The sequence below is a fragment of the Myotis lucifugus genome, unplaced genomic scaffold, assembly GCF_000147115.1.
Source record: "Myotis lucifugus unplaced genomic scaffold, Myoluc2.0 scaffold_82, whole genome shotgun sequence".
NCBI classification, from domain to species: Eukaryota; Metazoa; Chordata; class Mammalia; order Chiroptera; family Vespertilionidae; genus Myotis; species Myotis lucifugus.
Genome location: NW_005871130.1, coordinates 614,829 through 632,456, shown reverse-complemented (window position 1 = coordinate 632,456; position 17,628 = coordinate 614,829). Strand labels below are relative to the sequence as shown.

The 17,628-nt window shown below is 38.6% G+C and overlaps 1 protein-coding gene across 3 annotated transcripts in view; it reads right to left on the bottom strand.

Moving 5' to 3' along the window:
* Window positions 1–241: 241 nt before the first annotated feature.
* SOCS6 (suppressor of cytokine signaling 6) overlaps window positions 242–17,628 on the bottom strand; it is a 30,833-nt gene continuing 13,446 nt past the window's right edge. For all 3 annotated transcript variants that reach the window (XM_006090775.3, XM_023755614.1, XM_006090773.2), the window contains one exon: window positions 242–5,871. In XM_006090775.3, the coding sequence (XP_006090837.1) occupies window positions 4,135–5,742 (1,608 nt within the window). In that variant the 5' untranslated portion in view covers window positions 5,743–5,871 and the 3' untranslated portion in view covers window positions 242–4,134. The remainder of the gene's footprint in view (window positions 5,872–17,628) is intronic.

Genomic DNA, 17,628 nt, shown 5'->3' with positions numbered 1-17,628 from the left:
TTTAAATGCTCTGCCTATTCTCTCCAGCCTTTGTCGAAGGCTTCAGGACATTAGCAACATTGGCTGACTCCTAATTTGATGTTTCCCTTGAATGACACTATTTCACTTTCCCCTTTTTACTAAAATTTGCTGGTCCTTACCCTCCAGTCTCAGCCCCATTTATGGGACATCTAGAAATTATCTACTTAACCCTCCATGAATTAAAATCTGCACCTGGTTATTAAATACACTACAAGGCAGATCTTGGGAACGAAATTTTTATTTACATACTGTATCTAGAAGCAGATACATAAATTCTTATACAATTAATTTCCAAAAATGTGCAAGAAATTACTATAATTCGTGTACAAACCAAAACACGTATTAAAATCAATGGACTTTGGATAATTCATTGTGTGGTGTTCTCGTACAAATGATACACACCTGATTGGAAACATACAGAAAAGTGTAAACTACAGCAATCTGGATTGCAAGGATTAATTTCATGGCACTCCAACGACTACAAAATTCCTTTAACCCAACGTGCATACCTATTACAAAATTCTGTAAGAATTTCTCAACACCTCTGGATGGACTGTTTGGATCACTTTTCAGAAACAGCAGCTATGCATCTGCCATGCTGACTAATTAATACAAAGGATGTTTATAAAAAACCATCTTTGCAGGATTAAAAAAGTATTTGAAGAAACCAAATTTGTGATTACTAGCGTACCCACACTCTAGAATTTTTAAGTTATTTGCGGAACTGGCAATTGTTCCTTATTAGTTTTCAACAAAACTGTCTAATGCTGGTAGAGATTTCAATTTTGAAATCAGACTGCATATTTGATGAAAACCCACTAAGATTTGAAAATATGTTATCGGAATCACTCATAAAGCAAATCTCTCGTATACAATGTGAAATGTACAATGATTAAGACTGGCGTTTCTGAAAGCACTGTTAAGAAAGATAGACTTTAGCACAAGCAGAGACATGGCATATAATCTCTATTTAAGATGTTAGTAACTTTTGTCCTGTTTCAATAATACTGGCTCACAAATGAAAATGCATACTTGATTGTATTTCCTGTGTGCCAATGATTTAGCCTTTGGCACACGATTTTCTTCATAGCAAGAAGTTTGCCCTGTGCAGCTGGCTTCCTTAAAAACTATTTTTAGCTCTGTGATCATTTCCTGTGATATAATACTTTTGACTTCGAAATCTTCAGGTTATTGCACCAAGTAGAAAGATAACAGTTTTCTTTAGAAGAGAAAGAGTGAGATATTTTTCAAGTACTCTCTATGCTTTCTTTTTATAAAAATGCATAATAGTGTCCTAGTAAGCCTGGAAATAGCTCTGGCCTCCATCATGGTTTTTGATGAAATATTTGATAAAAACAGCGGATTCGTTTTATCATGGCAAAAGGATACAGCTTTGTTTTCTTTCATGCCTTGAGTTCAGACTTTTAGAATCACATTTAAAAATCACTCCCTGCTTGTGTCCATGTCATCTAAGCCACCATTCAATATAATCCAGAAATTTATCCAAATTGTATCTAGACCAAACTACAGGATGAACATTTCTCTCTCTTTTCCCCTTCCCATTTTTAACCAGACTGTTTTAGGATCCTATAAAGCCAATCTTTCCTATTATATTGCATTGCCTACTCCAAATGGTTCTCTCTAGGCAAAAGCAGAAAATACTGCAATACTTCTCTCTTTGTTTGTAAATAATTTCTTGGCAAATACTTTTATTTTTATCAACACAGTATCAGACCCTAGGAATTTCAAATTCAATTAGAATAGGGCATCTTAAAGAATTTGATATACGAATATACAAAAGCACATAAGAACTGACTTTCTAAATTAGAAAAGTATCAACACTTGCCCTCCATAAAAACACAAAATACAATTTTAAAAACATTCAGATGAAAATCAGAATAATCTTAACTTGAAACTAAATGGCTAGATTTTAAACACATTCCCATGAGGAAAATGTAAGGAACAGGCTACGCCGCATGCTGAGATGGGGTTCTGGGCAGTCCAAAGACCTCTGTGCACCGTGATCTCACAAAGGGTACATGGAAAAGCTTCTAGAAACATGGAGAAGCCATCTCAACATCTATTATTAATACACAGTGACTCTGTGACAATACCTGCCATCTAATATAGATGCACAGGGACTTTTAACTCACCCTAGATAGACTTTAGATTGTTTAAAAATAAATAGTTTTGCAAAAAAATAGTTTAAATGTCTTGCATTAATTTGATAAGTTTACAACTCTGTAATAGTTCTTAATCCAAATAGCTTATAGTGAACACTTAAATTATATTATTACAGTATACTCAACACTCCATCTTCTTAGGTGAAAACATCAGAAAATGAGGCTTTGTAACAAGGTACGATCAACATTCCACCAAAACTAAGTACCTTTCCCCCTTTAAGTTAAAATACCATAACACACGATGTTATGGCATTGTGCCTTTTCTTCTTAATTCTCAGTTCTGACCCTAAAAAACAAATAGAGAAAAAAAGGGATACTACTATGTCTGAATGACAAAGCCATTAAGTTTGACCTAAGACCTTTACTCTTGTTCTTAAACAGGGGGTGGGGGGTGGGGGATGGGGGCGAGCTAGGAAAACTGAGTGACAAAGGTAGAACTGTCTTAAATTACATGTTGCATCTGAGATGAAAACATTTTCTGGATGAGGCAATCCCAAAATACTACACTAAAGAATCATGGAGTAAACCCTACATTTCAAAATAACTACAAAGTACTGGGGATATCACCCCCCTCCAAAAAAACAAAACAAAAAAACAAACAACAAAAAAACTGAATCTAAAAGTTAAAATAATTAACAATGCCAATTTACCTAAGACTTAAAAAAAAACCAAAAAACAATAAAAACCTGTTTTTAAATGGCAGTATATATGGAAGGCAACAAGACTACCATATATCTGATACGGTTTTAATGTTTTTCTTACATGGTGTTCGCAATTTCTACAACTTCTCAACTAAAGTCACTGGGTTTGTTGTTTGTTTTCTTGGTGGGATGAATGAAGGGTCAAATCTAGCACATCTTAATAGTGACTACACATAAGAAAACATAAATCCAACTTTAAAAGAATGTTTTCTTTCTATTCAAATCAGTTTAAATTTTATAGAAACTTGAATGTTCCAACAGAATCTAGTCCATTTACAAAAATCAATTCTATATCAAGCTCACCCAAGAAAATGTTGACTAAGCGAAAGAAATCACAAAAAACATTTTAGCAAAGGAAAATAAAGATAACACAAAAAAACTGCTATCACAGAAAACTATGACCATCTAGTACTTCTTTAATATCTCTAGTTCCATAGATCTTTATATGTTATGCCAATTTGTACCAGAGCTTAAGGACAGAAAAGGCAACAATTTCTAAACTGGTGATATGCATTTCTTTATGATTTTTTAATGTAAGGCCATTTATTAAAATAGACAAATCACAAGATGAAAATGAAGGCAACAGAAAAATTCAAATTTTCACAATACAAAACAAAAAAACAGCACAGCCTTTAAAATAATTTAGAAATGAGTGTTATAAAAGATACGTTGCAGGTCCACATTCCAGTACCCAAGATTACATCAATTCATAATTCTAAATAAATCTCTCTCAAGTATGAGATTAAAAAATCATCTTCAGTGTACGTGTAAATTCTGTGTTCTATCACAAGGGTATGATTACTCAACACTATCTTTGAAAATGGGCCATTTAAAGAGACATGACAATTTTCATTCTGTAGGTTTCATTCAACTTTACTTAGGGTTGAATACACATGAAATGTGCTTTTAATGCATAAAAATCACAGTGGCTAGCAGCAAAGGACGGGGGGTGGGGGAAAGGAGAATCTGATAATTCACATTGTGATTATTCTGCACATTGATGAAAGAGAACTCACACTGTTAAGCCTCAAGATTCCCTTTTTAAAGAACCAAAATAAAACCAAGACACCTTGCCCACACTTCCCACCTGAAAACCAATTGATTACTCTTTTACATATAAAACTGAAATAGTATGGCAGCAAAGATTCTGATAGCAATGAACATCTGTAAACTGTATTTCAATCTCTTATCCTTCCTCCCAAAGTGCAGGACGCGGGGCTCCCCTAATTTCAGTAGTGCTTCTCCTGTAAATAGTCCTTCATTTTGTTAGGCAAAGGCAGTTTCTGAATTAGGTCTATCCTGGTATACTGACGTATGACAAAGCGACACAGGTATTGCAAAGAGCGAACCTGCATGAACCGGGACACTGGATTGGTCAGTCTGACGGGGTAAGTTGCAGACCCAGGTAACCGAGACCTGGAATAGCAGAAAGCTCCATTTTCAGAGTCCCTGATTGAATGCTCAATTAGATCAACTATAGACGTATGTCCTTCCACATCTGGCTGCTCATAAAAACTAAACCTACCATTTGAGTGTTCGATTCTAGTGTGAAGTGTTTTGCCATGGGAGCGGAAGCTCAAGCTTAAAAGGTAACGGTCATCAGAACTATCCCGAACAAGGAAAGAGCCATCGGGCACATTGGCTAGCTTCCCTTCTGCCTCCCAGCGTGTGATCGGTCCCCAGTACCATCCTTGTTTTGCAAGTTTTTTCAGCTCCTCCGTAAGGCTTGTCACAACCATGGGCCCACTACTCTGCACTGAGTCGTAAACTCTGGCAACCCCAGGGGCAGAGTTAGGATCGAAGTTCAAATGACAGCGCATACTCTCCGCCACGTGGGCGTCTGCGCCGGTGATCCCGCTGAAGTTCCTTTGGATCGGATTCGTCTGCAGTGGAGGTAGCAATGGTGAGAGTGGAGGGGCATCGTCGTGACTTGCTCTGGGGCTCTGCAGCATGACCCCCGTGGTGCCGATCAACAGGCCGTTCACCGACTGATCCACAAAGATCTCTGGGGCCACCACGAGCTCCTGGTCGACCTGATTCTCGTCTTCGGGGAAGGAGCTCCCTCCCCCGGGAGGAGGGACCGCAGAGACTTCCATGGGAGAAGACCCGTCCAGACAATAGCTGCGGGGTCCTTCCAGAGGGTACATCCCCTCCTCTAAAGGCACAGTATACTGAATGTAGTCCTGAGGCATAAGTCCGATAACGACAGGCACATGCTCATCAAGGTGAAGGTGCAGGTCTCCGTTCTGAGACTCTGAGCTCTTCAGGGAACTATTCTGTTCCTGGCACACCGAGTCCGACTGAAGGTCATGAAAGTCCTTGCGAACCCCGTTCAGGGCTGGGCTCGGACTGGAAGAGTGGACCAAGGCCTTGACTCTCACCTCCATCTTGATACATGTCTCCTCGGAGTTTGTGGGTCGCAGAGGCCATGGTGTAGGGCTGTAGTGATGGTTGCGGAGGGACGTGGACCGGATGGGCCTTTGAGCTCTCACATCTTTAAAGACTAGGGGTGCTGAGGAGGAGGAGAAGGTGTCCTCGTCAGCAGAGCTCCCGGAGGGGCCGCTGCCCTTGCCCTTCTGCTTCTGCTTGGCAGAAAGCCGTCTTTTTAACGTACCCATGAGGCTCTCGCTTTTGGATCTGTTTTTGGCCCCTTTGTCATCTTCACCGTTGATGTCGCAGCTGGCCATGTCCTTCCCATAACAGCTACCGAACAAGGAATCTTCTTTTCCAAAATCACTGGCTAGTGAGGGCTGTTGCACTACCATGAAATCCGCTTCTTCTTTACTTTTAGTCAAGTTGAAAGATTTCCGGAAGGTTTTAAGACTGATTTTCTTCATTATGACTGATGACCGAATCCAAGGGAATCAATTTCTCTCTGGAATACTGTCCTTGAACACCAGGACAAGCCATATGCAACGCTGCATCTGCATATTTTTCCAGCTTCATTTACTCTTTGGAGCCATTTTCTAAAATAAAAAAAAATAAACAAACATTATTAAAAGGTCACATTAAAAAATTTTCCACAAAACTTTTATCTTACTCAGTTTCAATCCTTCAGCTTTTGAACAAAGACACCCAGGTATGTTCATAAGAAGGTCAGGTCCATTAGAACAGGGTCGTGTCCCCCCTCCCCCCGCCCCCCGCCCATTTCACCCAGCGAAATAGATCAGTGCCTCCTATGTAATCAGCATTTGACGAATAATGCTTAAAGAACAAACCCTAATCTACCTGCTTCTTTTTAGACCTTGCTTTTTGTTGTCGCCTGAATTATGGGTCAGAGTTTTGGTCTTTCCTAATGCTCACTTTCAGCACTAATTCACACAGGGCCCAGCCACCAGTGTGTGTCCCACAAACAGCAAACACTTAGAGGAGGAGGAGGAACTATGAAAACTTAGAGAATATCAAGCCTAGTGGATTCCTCAACAACTTATACATGTTTTTAAAAATATAAACATCTGTAAAAATGAAAAGATAAAAGCATCCCACAATCTGTGATACACTCTCTAGGAAAGCTCAGCAATGCTGCTCTCTCCCTTCCAGGCCCACTCACCTTCCTCCCCCCACCCCGCCTACCCCCGGCCGGGTGCCCCACCTTTGGCACTCCCGTACAATTGGGTATGGTCAGTGGAGATCTACTGGGAGGAAGATCACGAAGCATAGTTCCAGAATTATCATGTCTTCCTCTTCTTTTTGTTGCAATGTCCAATGGCAAATTTTTACTTCTGTATCCAGAAACATAATTTCTAAACTTTTTTTGTACACTGTTCCATCATTTGACAGGATTTCAATTCTGTAGAGACTTTCTGAAAGTCATTTCGGAGGAAAAAAATGTGGCTTCCTAACTCATATTAACTGATCACAGAAATCATTCTGTTTACTTCTCATGGTTTATTTCCTCTGTGGCCATGTCCTGCAGTTTGTGCAACCATGAAAGTAGAATGTAACAAGCTTGAACTTGAGCAAAATGCTAAAAAAATTAAGATTCTGACCTCCCCTAACCTTGATGGCATTTGTTAATTCATTGTGCATTTACAAAGCCCTACTATATACCCAGCACTGTGTGGTAAAATGCAGATTACCTCATAATCCAGTAGGAGACTGATCAATGGATAAATTATAATACAAATCCATTAGTGATATAGTGATGATAACACAGTAGGAGTTGAAAGGAGATGTCTTACAAATGTTTAGTTATAGATGGAACTTGTTTACTGTGTAGACAGAATCTACATGAAATCATTTATAGTAAAAACAATCAGATCAGACAACTTATTGGGGGAATCGGCAACATTATCTCTATAAAGAAGCAATTTTAAAAAGTCTTATTGTCATGTCCTATGTTTTTGAGCATGTTGCAAAAAACAAAATACATATAAATATTTGGAACACCAGTTACTTTTTAACATTATTGTATATCAGATGAACTCAGTATCCAAGTACCAGTACCTTCTATCAAAGCATAAACATGTAACATTTATTAACATGTATTATTTGTTTGACAAAAATACGGACATTCATAAAAATTAGATAATATAATGACAATGTACTTTAGCTGGCAAGTCACTCCTTTTACGTAGACAGTATAGGTTTTGTACTCAAAGTAAGACATATCACAATACCTAATCTCTTTTGACAAGAATAAGAAGCCTATTGGAGGGAACAGAATTTAGATATTTTGTTGATATATAATTAAGATGAATTACTATCTGCCATTAGAAAGTAGCTAATGTGCCCTGGATGGTTTGGCTCAGTGTACAAAGCACCGGCCTGCAGACTGAAGGGTCCCGGGTTCGATTCCAGTCAAGGGCACATGCCTGGGTTGTGGGCTCGATCCCCAGTAGGGGGCGTGCAGGAGGGAGCTGATCAATGATTCTCTCTCATCATTGATGTTTCTATCTCTCCCTTCCTCTCTGAAATCAATATAAAATTTTTTTAAAAATAAAATAAAAAAGAAAGTAGCTTATGTAAAATGTAAGTAAAATAAAAGAATCAGTTCACTTGGGAATAACATATATACATATATATATACACACACACACACACACACACACATATAGTCATGTTAAATTGTAAAAATAAAAAATAAAAACAAGAAAAAAATCAACAGAAATAGTAAGAGACAAGGAAATAAATAGTAAGCAAAAATGAACAAATTGGCTTTCTGGTAAAAAGATGTATAATGTGTTTGCATCACGTTAGTCGGATTTATTATGTCCTTTGTCTTTCTCCACCTCTTTATATTAACACATTGCGTACCGCATAGAAATCTCTAAGACATACGCCAGGGACCGCACGTTTTTGGGCAAACTGCACATTATTTAAATCATCATAATGCACTTTAGGTGCTGTTTTTCAATAATTATAACATTTTTATTTACAAAAACAATTAAACAATTAAAGTTCCTAGTACTTTTTTAACGTATGGTACTGCGTAAAACATTTTCCTCTATGAAGAGGGACCAAACAAAATTTACATAAGTATCTAGATTCGCTCCTTTTTCCATGGGCGTGAAAAACGAGAACACTCGTGAGCGGTCCTTAACAGATGGCACACGAAACATGAGAAAACTCCTGAGCGGTACGAAATGTGTTAAAGAATGTAAGCTTTACAAAAGCAGGGATTTTAACCCTATTTTATCCACTGATGTCTTCCAAGAGTCTAGGACCAGACCAAGGGTGTAGGAGATGCTCAGTAATTATGAGTAAATGAATTTTAGACATGCAATTCTAACCAGGTATGTTAATGAGATACCCTGACCACCTTCGCTCTCATTCCTCACGTGAAAAGACAATTTATCATTATTTAGAATAAAGTAATAAACCTCCGTAATGTGGCCCATAAGGTCCTACATGGTATGTCAATTCTTGACTTGATTTCTGCTCCACTCACACTGAAAGCATCCATATTCATCAGTCTAAGTATAGAACTTCTAAGCTACTGGCCCTTTGATTTGAAATGTGTTGTGTGTGTTTTTTTCACTCTCCTCTTCTTAATTTGTTCAAACTTCAGCTCATCTCTCAATCCCTAAAGAACCACATCCTTCTCTTCCTATGTGAAATCCCCTAACCCCAGGCTCTCAGAAGGCTGTATCCCTCTCCTGCCTAGAATTCCCATCTAGTATGTATGCTTAGACCTGTTTGTATAATTATCTGACTAATGTCCATCATCCTAACAGAGAATGTGTCAATCTTTTTCTCAACATTTTATCCCTAGCACCTTGCTTACACCTGGCCCAAAGAAAGTACTCAATAAGTATGTGTTGAATGAACAGTGGAGTGAACTAATAAGAACACTGCTCTACAATGATAGGCACCTTGAGGCTCATGTGTTACATAATTGCTCCCATGTGACAAGTATTCACATGTAAATTAACCCCACTAAATTTGGGGTCACATGGTTCTGTTTCCCACTACTGCATCCATTTCATAGAAAGCAAGAGACTTACCACCACAGTAAAAGGACTTGGCAATTATCTACTTGATCGATTATTTCTTTTTCAACTACTAATCCATATACAGCTCAATACTAACACTAAATAAGTAAGATTCAATTTTAGACATGAGAAACTATAAAAAGTTCTATTAGGCTATCTGGTCTTTTATCGCATCCCATTTTCTAGGCAAAGATTACTCTGGAATTTTTAAGAGTATCTGTTTTTCTGTTTGCACTTCTAAAAATATAGGCCATCTCTTTATAGGATTACCATCTGTCTCATGATGCCGAAGTATATGTTCTGAATTAGTTTTACTGCTTTCCTAATTGTAAAAACTTAAGTTTACATGTATACTTGAAAATGTGTATGAAGTCACAAGTGAAAAGATTTTAGACATGAATATTTTATACATATGGGCAGAACATCTTTAAGTAATTTCACAATCTCTTTTTAAAAAATGATTGGACATAGTCATACCTGTCATTGTAACACCTAATAAATTAAAAGACAGCATCAAACTACTTAACCTTTAACAACTAAAACAGCTTTTTCATTGCCATTTTTACAAGTGAGGAAACCGGGTCTCAAGAAGAAAAATTTACCCAGTGGAGTTAAAAATAATTTGTCCCTAGGAAATCGCATATCTGGAATTTGAACCTGGCTGCTGACGCCAAAGCTCACCACTTCCCCTACAACAAACTGCCCTGCTGGTCGGTAGCTCAACTTAGTGGTTCCCAAATTTTCTGGATTCAGCACCCCTTTATCTTCTTAAAATTGAATGTGAACCACAAGAAGCTTTGTCTATGTGGGTCATGCTACTGAAATTTACTCTTAGAAATTAAAACTGAGAAGATTTAAAAACATTTAATTATTAATTCATTTTTAAATGACAATATATGCATTAATGTTAACATAAATAATATTTTCATGAAAAATAAATACAATTTCCAAACAATAAAAACTTAATGAGAGAAGTGGCACTGCTTTAGATTACTGGCTGACTTAAGACAGTGGACTCTCACGTCTGCGTCTGTATCTGGTCTGCTACAGTATGTTGTTTTAGTTCAAGTGTAAGAAGAAAATCCAGCCTCCTACAGACACAGAGCTGGAAGAGGGAGGAGCGCTTCATACAATAACCTTTCCATATAACTGTGGATGTTCTGTGATACTACACCAAAAATCAACAAGTGATAGTTTCTTAAGTTAGTTGCACTGCGAAATCTGAAACCACATCAACAATTTTACTCAGAGGATCATCCTTGTTCTACAGATATACAGAAAGACGCACCTTACGCTTACCCGAGGATATTTTCCCATTGATTTTTAGAGAGTGGGAGGGGAGGAAAGAGAGAAAGAGAGAGAAAAAAAACACATTGATGTGATGAGAGACACACTGATTGATTGCCTCCCACATGGACCTCGATAGGAGATGGGGAACGAGTCTGCAACCCAGGAATGTGCCCTTGACCAGAATCAAACCCGAGACCCTACTGTCCATGGGTCAACTCTCTACCACTGAGTCACACCAGCCAGGGCAGACAGACCTTGCTCTTAAATAAAACAATTCACTCCTGTCAAAATATTAACTCAAGATCCAAGAAATCATCAACAATGAATTTGTAAGAAACCTGACAAAATTATAATGAAGCTAACTTTGGCCTATAAACAATGAAAGAAGTAAAAAACTCAAAGGAAAAATGAGGGAGAATGAGATGCACAAGATATTAAAACACACTGTAACGGCTTAAAATTAAAGGGGAAACAAAGACTACAGAGTCAAGAAATAGACCAAGACACAAATCAAGAGCATGTGACTAAAAGGACATGCTAAATGACTGGAGGGGGAAAATATTACAACAAAAACTTTGCACTGCAGGAAGCCCTTCTATGCATTACACAAAACCTTAAATCCATAAAAGAGAAGATCGACAAATCTAATAAAGCATAATTTATAAATTTTTAGATTGCCAAAAAATGGCAGAAAACGAAGATAAACTGGAGAAAAACTGCAAACACATATGACAAAAGATAAACTTCTGTAATACAGACTGTGCTCTCAGTAATCAGTAAGAGAAAAACACGCAATTCTGTCAGCAAATGGGCAAAATGTCCAAATGAACAGTTCACACAAAAAGAATGATAGAAGGAAAGGAAGGAAGACAGGCAAGAAAGCAAACAAAACTAAAGCAAGCAAGAGACAGGTAAACTAATTTAAGTGACCGATCAACACCCTAGAACAGTGGTCAGCAAACTGCGGCTCGCGAGCCACATGCGGCTCTTTGGCCCCTTGAGTGTGGCTCTTCCTAAGCCTTAGGAGTACCCTAATTAAGTTAATAACAATGTAGCTACCTATATAGTTTAAGTTTAAAAAATTTGGCTCTCAAAAGAAATTTCAATTGTTGTACTGTTGATATTTGGCTCTGTTGACTAATGAGTTTGCTGACCACTGTTTAGAAGATTCTCAGTTTATTAATCAAAAGGAAGCCAAAGAAATTTGGGGTGATGGAACTGTCCTAAATCTTGGGTGTGGTGGTGGTGACATGACTGAATGCACTTGTATAAACAGCAGACAGTACATTACAGAGTGAGTCTCACTGTATGCAAACTGTATCTCAACTCTAAAAATTCACTGAAAAGGAAATTCAAAACAAAACAAGATAATATCTTTCACCTATGAGTCTGAAAAGTTCAATCACTAACAATGTTGGCAAGGGTACGGGAAACTGGGCACTCATAACTTACTGTTGAAGTGTAAATGGTACAATCTGTGGAGGATTATTTGAAATACTTATCAAAATTTTAAATTCACATGTGCTTTAACCAAGTGATTATGTTATTAGGAATTTGTCTTTTTGATATAGTATTCTCATACCAAAACAAGGACATATGGAAAACAATGTTCTAGAGAATTGATTTTTTTTTCCAAACGCTAATACTACTTGATCATGTACCTAGCACTGGCCTATTGTTGGTAAAAATAGGCCACATATTGGCCTATTAGATGTTAGGCCTTAGTTTAAGCCATCGGAATATGTTGTGTCCCATTTAATTCTTATAACCCTGTAAATTCGGTATTATGCACGCAGAAGTATAACACAGTAGGAGTGCTTGTCTGGAATCAGAATGCATAAATTCACATATACATTGGCTCCACCATTTAACAGCTGTGTGATTTTAGAAATAACAGTATTGATCACTCGAGTTAGTTATGCGGTTTAAATACATTCAGATATGTGATGCCCTTTAAAAAGTATCTAGCACATATGAGGCTATGTGGGTGCTTGCAGCTTGTAGCAATAACAATAGTAATGTTCCCAATGTTCCCATTGCATAGATGGGGAAACTGAGGCAGAGATTAAGGCTCTTGCCTAAAATCACACAACTGATTCTATAGAATGAGCCCACTTAACCACTACACAGACTTCTGCCTAATTCACTTTGGTAAAAATGCAGATTTAAATAACTTCCAAGAAACAACAATAATAATACACATCAAAAACCAGTGGATTAGTATAATAAATTATAATCCATCAATACAATAAAGAGGTCCAAGACACATTGTTGGAAAAAGGCAAGCTACAAAACAAAATGCAAGAATGACTTCATTTGTGTATATATCTAGATGCCTAAATATGTAGAGTAAATGTCTAAAAGGTGATTATCTCTAGGAACCGGAAAAAGGATCCGGAGGCCCCAGTAGTCCATATTTTCTACATTAGATCTTTCTGTAACCATTGGGCAGGTTTTATTTTACTATAGAAAAACCACCCTATCCATACTTACAAAAGAAAAGAGGCAGTGCACGTAGAATGTGTGTCTGTTTCAGCCACCTGGAGTCATGAGAAGCAGGTCTCTGATGCCCTTGAGGTCAAAGGTCTCAACAGCTTTCTTTAATCCTTACTGCTAAAAGTTCCCAACTGTACCTGGTTCTTCCTACCTTCTAACCTGTGACACAGTCTTCCCCTCCACACCTGCCTCCGTCCACGGACCTCACACTCACATTTCAGTCTTCGTCTTCCCTCTTCACAACTTGGATAGACTCTTCGGGTAGCTCTGCACCTATGGACACCAGGAATGAAGACCTCACCCAGCCCAACACACAACATCTAACAACCCTGGCACCTGAGTTCACCCCATACAGCAAGCAGTTCTCATCAGCCACGACAATTCTGTAACTTTCCAAAACAAAAACCGACCTCTTTGCCTCCCTTGCCTGCCTTATTTCATCACTCCAGGTCACATCCTGGTCCTAATAAAACGCCGCACTCCCTTGAAAGGTATTAAGGAGAAAGCTGCAAACCACAGGATGAAAAAGCAAGCTCTATACCAGTGATGGCGAACCTTTTGAGCTCGGCGGGTCAGCATTTTGAAAAACCCTAACTTAACTCTGGTGCCGTGTCACATATAGAAATTTTTTTATATCTGCAACCATAGTAAAACAAAGACTTATATTTTTGATATTTATTTTATATATTTAAATGCCACTTAACAAAGAAAAATCAACCAAAAAAATGAGTTCGCGTGTCACCTCTGACATGCGTGTCATAGGTTCGCCATCACTGCTCTATACCCTCAAGATCCTTAGGCGCCAGTTCTCACTATAAGCAAACATTGGCAGAGGACTTTGAGAAGGGCTGTAAAATAAATATCTAGGATGCTACCATCATTGAGAGAGATGCCCAACTCACACCAGAAGGAGGGGAGGTTCCCGTCACCCTGCTACTACTTCTGTTACTAACAACACTGCCGCCGCCACCCAAAGGTTACTATGTGCATACTAAGAAACATACATGAATCTTCTGGAATCCTCCCAAGAACTCTATTTGGAACATACTATCTTTTATCTCCATTTTAGAGAAGAGCAAACGAAACCATAGGAGGTTCATAGACATAGTGCTGACCCCTCAGAACATGATCAGTAACCACCACTTTAACTGAGTGTGTGAACACGGCATGGGGCACAGGGACAAAGTCCAGTGATCCTGAGCACAGTTCTGCAGCCACATGGCCTGAGCTCAGACCACAGCCACCAATGCCTAAGGACCTGGGGCATCCATGCCTCAGTTTCCTCATCTGAAATGGGCATAAGAAAAGTACACACCCAGGGGATCCATGTCTGGCATGATGGAAGAGGCTGATACATCCTCTCTGCAAAACGCAGCTCTGAAGCGGGGCCACCTGTCCAAAGTAACCACTTCAGTACTTTGGAGACAAACAGCACCAACTGAGAAACTTACTCCCAAAAACCACTCAACTTTGGGCTTCATTAAAATTCCAAACTCTTGTGCTCCAAAACTCATTGTTGAGAGAAAGACCAGCCTCAGAACGGGAGGAAATATTTGATTATCACGTATCTGATAAAAAATTTGTATCCAGAATATATAAATTAGAAGCCTGGTGCATGAATTTGTGCACAAGTGGGATCCCTTGGCCTGTCCTGCAGGATTGGGCCAAAACGGGCTCTCCAACATCCCAAGGGGTCCTGGATTGCGAGAGGGCACAGGCCTGGCCGAGGGACCCCACCAGTGTACTATCGTGGCTGTGGAGAGACGTGGGAGGTTGGCCAGCTGGGGAGGGGTTGTGGGAGGGGTCTAGGGTGTGTCCGTCCCATCTCATTTAGCCCCAATTGGCCGGACCCCAGCAGCAAGCTAACCTACCTACCCATCGGAGTGTCTGCCCCCTGGTGGTTAGTGCACGTTATAGCGAGCGGTTGAGTGGTCTTAGCATATCATTAGCATATTACACTTTGATTGGTTGAATGGCCCACCAGTCGACTATACACTTGGGCTTTTATTATACAGGAAATATATAATTACATACATTTATAAGCAAGACAAATAACACGATTTTTAAAATCGGCAAATGACTGGAATAGACCTTTTACCAAAGAAGACATGCAAATGATTAATAACCACAGGATAAGGAGCTTACAGTGCTGGTCACTGAGAACTGTAACTGAAAGCCACAATGCGATACAACTACACACCCACCAAAATGCTGAGCTCTAGTGTTCGCATGAATGTAGAAAAACTGGAACCCCAGTACACTGCTGGTGGGAATGTAAAATGGGTTGGCTTTTAAACATTTTTCTTTCTTTTTTTTTAATTACTGTGGGAAAAATAATTCAAATGCATGGCTAAATATATAGAACAAAAAGATTTATGACATGGCAGGTATATTCCAGACCCCCAGAAATCACTCCACATCAGTTCCACAGATCATCTTTCTTTTCTCTGCAGCTGTATAGTGTGTACGACTTGTATCCTAACTTTTTTTTTTTTGTGGTACCTTGAACAGAAATTTATCATCTTACTTTAGTCAAGTTTGTCAGTCTTCTTTTATTGTTTGCCCTTCTATTATCTTAAGAAATCCTGACACCTGACAGCTTTAAATTCTCTTGTATTTCCTATAAAAGTACCGAAGTGGTATTTTTCAAATGTAAGTCCTTGATTAATCTAGTATTGATATGTGTGAGGCAGGGAATAATGTGCATTTTTCCACAAAAGTAACCAACTGGCTCAACACATTCCCAGAAAAATACCAACCCTCATGAGAATCAAATTAAAATAGTAATGATTTTACACAAGTCAAATCAACAAAGATTTATCTAAATAATGATATGCTTTACATGAAAATGTCTTAGCATAGTTGTGAAAATATAACTTGGATATATGCAAATCTTAAAAATATTCATACTCTGTGACCCAAGAATGCTATTTTTATAAATCTTAAAGAAATAATATAAAACCAAAGCATATTGTCACCTGCATTAGTATATATAATAAAGAAATAAATTTAAGTCTTAAATATCAGAAGCATTCTAAGTTCCAATAGTATGAGAACTGTAAATAAAATCTGCACATCTACACAATGGGATTTGAGGGAACCATTAAAATTGATATTTATACAGAGTTATAAATAACGTGGGGAAAAGTTCATATTATTGTTCATTTGTTACGTGCAAAAACACAGGAAACAAAATCGTATGTAAAGTGTGGTCTCGATTATGTAGAAAGAATAGGGAGGAAAACCAGGCCAGTAAGAAATACAGCAGAACCATCAACTGGACTGCAGAAGACTTTGTAAATATTATTTCCAGTACTTTATTTTCAAAATGTTCTCTAATAAATATGGGGCACTTTTATAAAAATAAAGTATGTGAACTTGTTTGTTCCTTTTTTAAAGGGAATGGCTGAACAAATCCATCAGGTTAAATCAAAATGCAAGGCCTTTTCTTGGCTTCCAGTTACACTGTGACTGGAAACCAAACAAGAATATAAATCAGTAGATAAGAATAGTGTATTATCTTTGTTTTATTAGAACCTAGGCAGCCTCCTCCTTCTCCTCACCCCATCCAAAATAATGTTTTGCAAATCTAACATTTTGTTTGGTGTATATACACTGAGTGGCCAGATTATTATGACCAGCCAGATTATTATGACCACCCCATCAGTACTTCGTTGGGCCACCTTTTGCCTCCAATACTGCGGCAATTCTTCTTGGCATTGGCTCCACGAGATGTTGAAAGGTGATGTGAGGAATCTGACACCATGCCTGGTGAATAGCACTGTCCAGTTCTGTGAGATTTGATGGTTGTGGAACCAGCTGCCTGATGGCTCTTTTAACTTCGTCCCACAAATGCTCAATTGGATTGAGACCTGGTGATTGTGGGGGCCATCTAAGCAAGGTAAAGTCTCCCTCATGTTCTTGAAACCACTCCTGCACAATACAAGCACCGTGGCATGGCGCATTGTCTTGTTGGAGGAAGCCATCTCCATTGTGATACGCCATCAACATGATAGGATGAACTTGATCAGCAACGATACTTAGGTATGTTGTGCTATTCAGACGTTTATAATGGTCTGGCCCTCTAGCAACTTCAGCGCGAAATTATAGCTAATTTGCCTACAAATGTCAGGTGGTCATAATAATCTGGCCACTCAGTATATATTCAGGGAATGGCCTGAAATACTCAAAGTCTAAAAGACAAGAGTATTGAAACAACATGGAGGGACCTGGAGAGTATTATGCCAACAAAATAAGCCAGTCAGAGAAAGACACATAGTACACGATCTCACTTTTATGTGGAATCTAATGAACAAAAGATACTGACAAACAAAATAAATCCAGAGACATGGAAGCATGCAACAGACTGATGATTTCAGAGAGAAGGGTGGGGGTTGGGGGTGGAGGGAGAGAGATTAACCAAAGAACTTATATGCATACTAGAGACTGTGCACAAATCATGCATAGGTGGGGTCTGGCTGGTCGGCCCGATTGGGGGGGGGG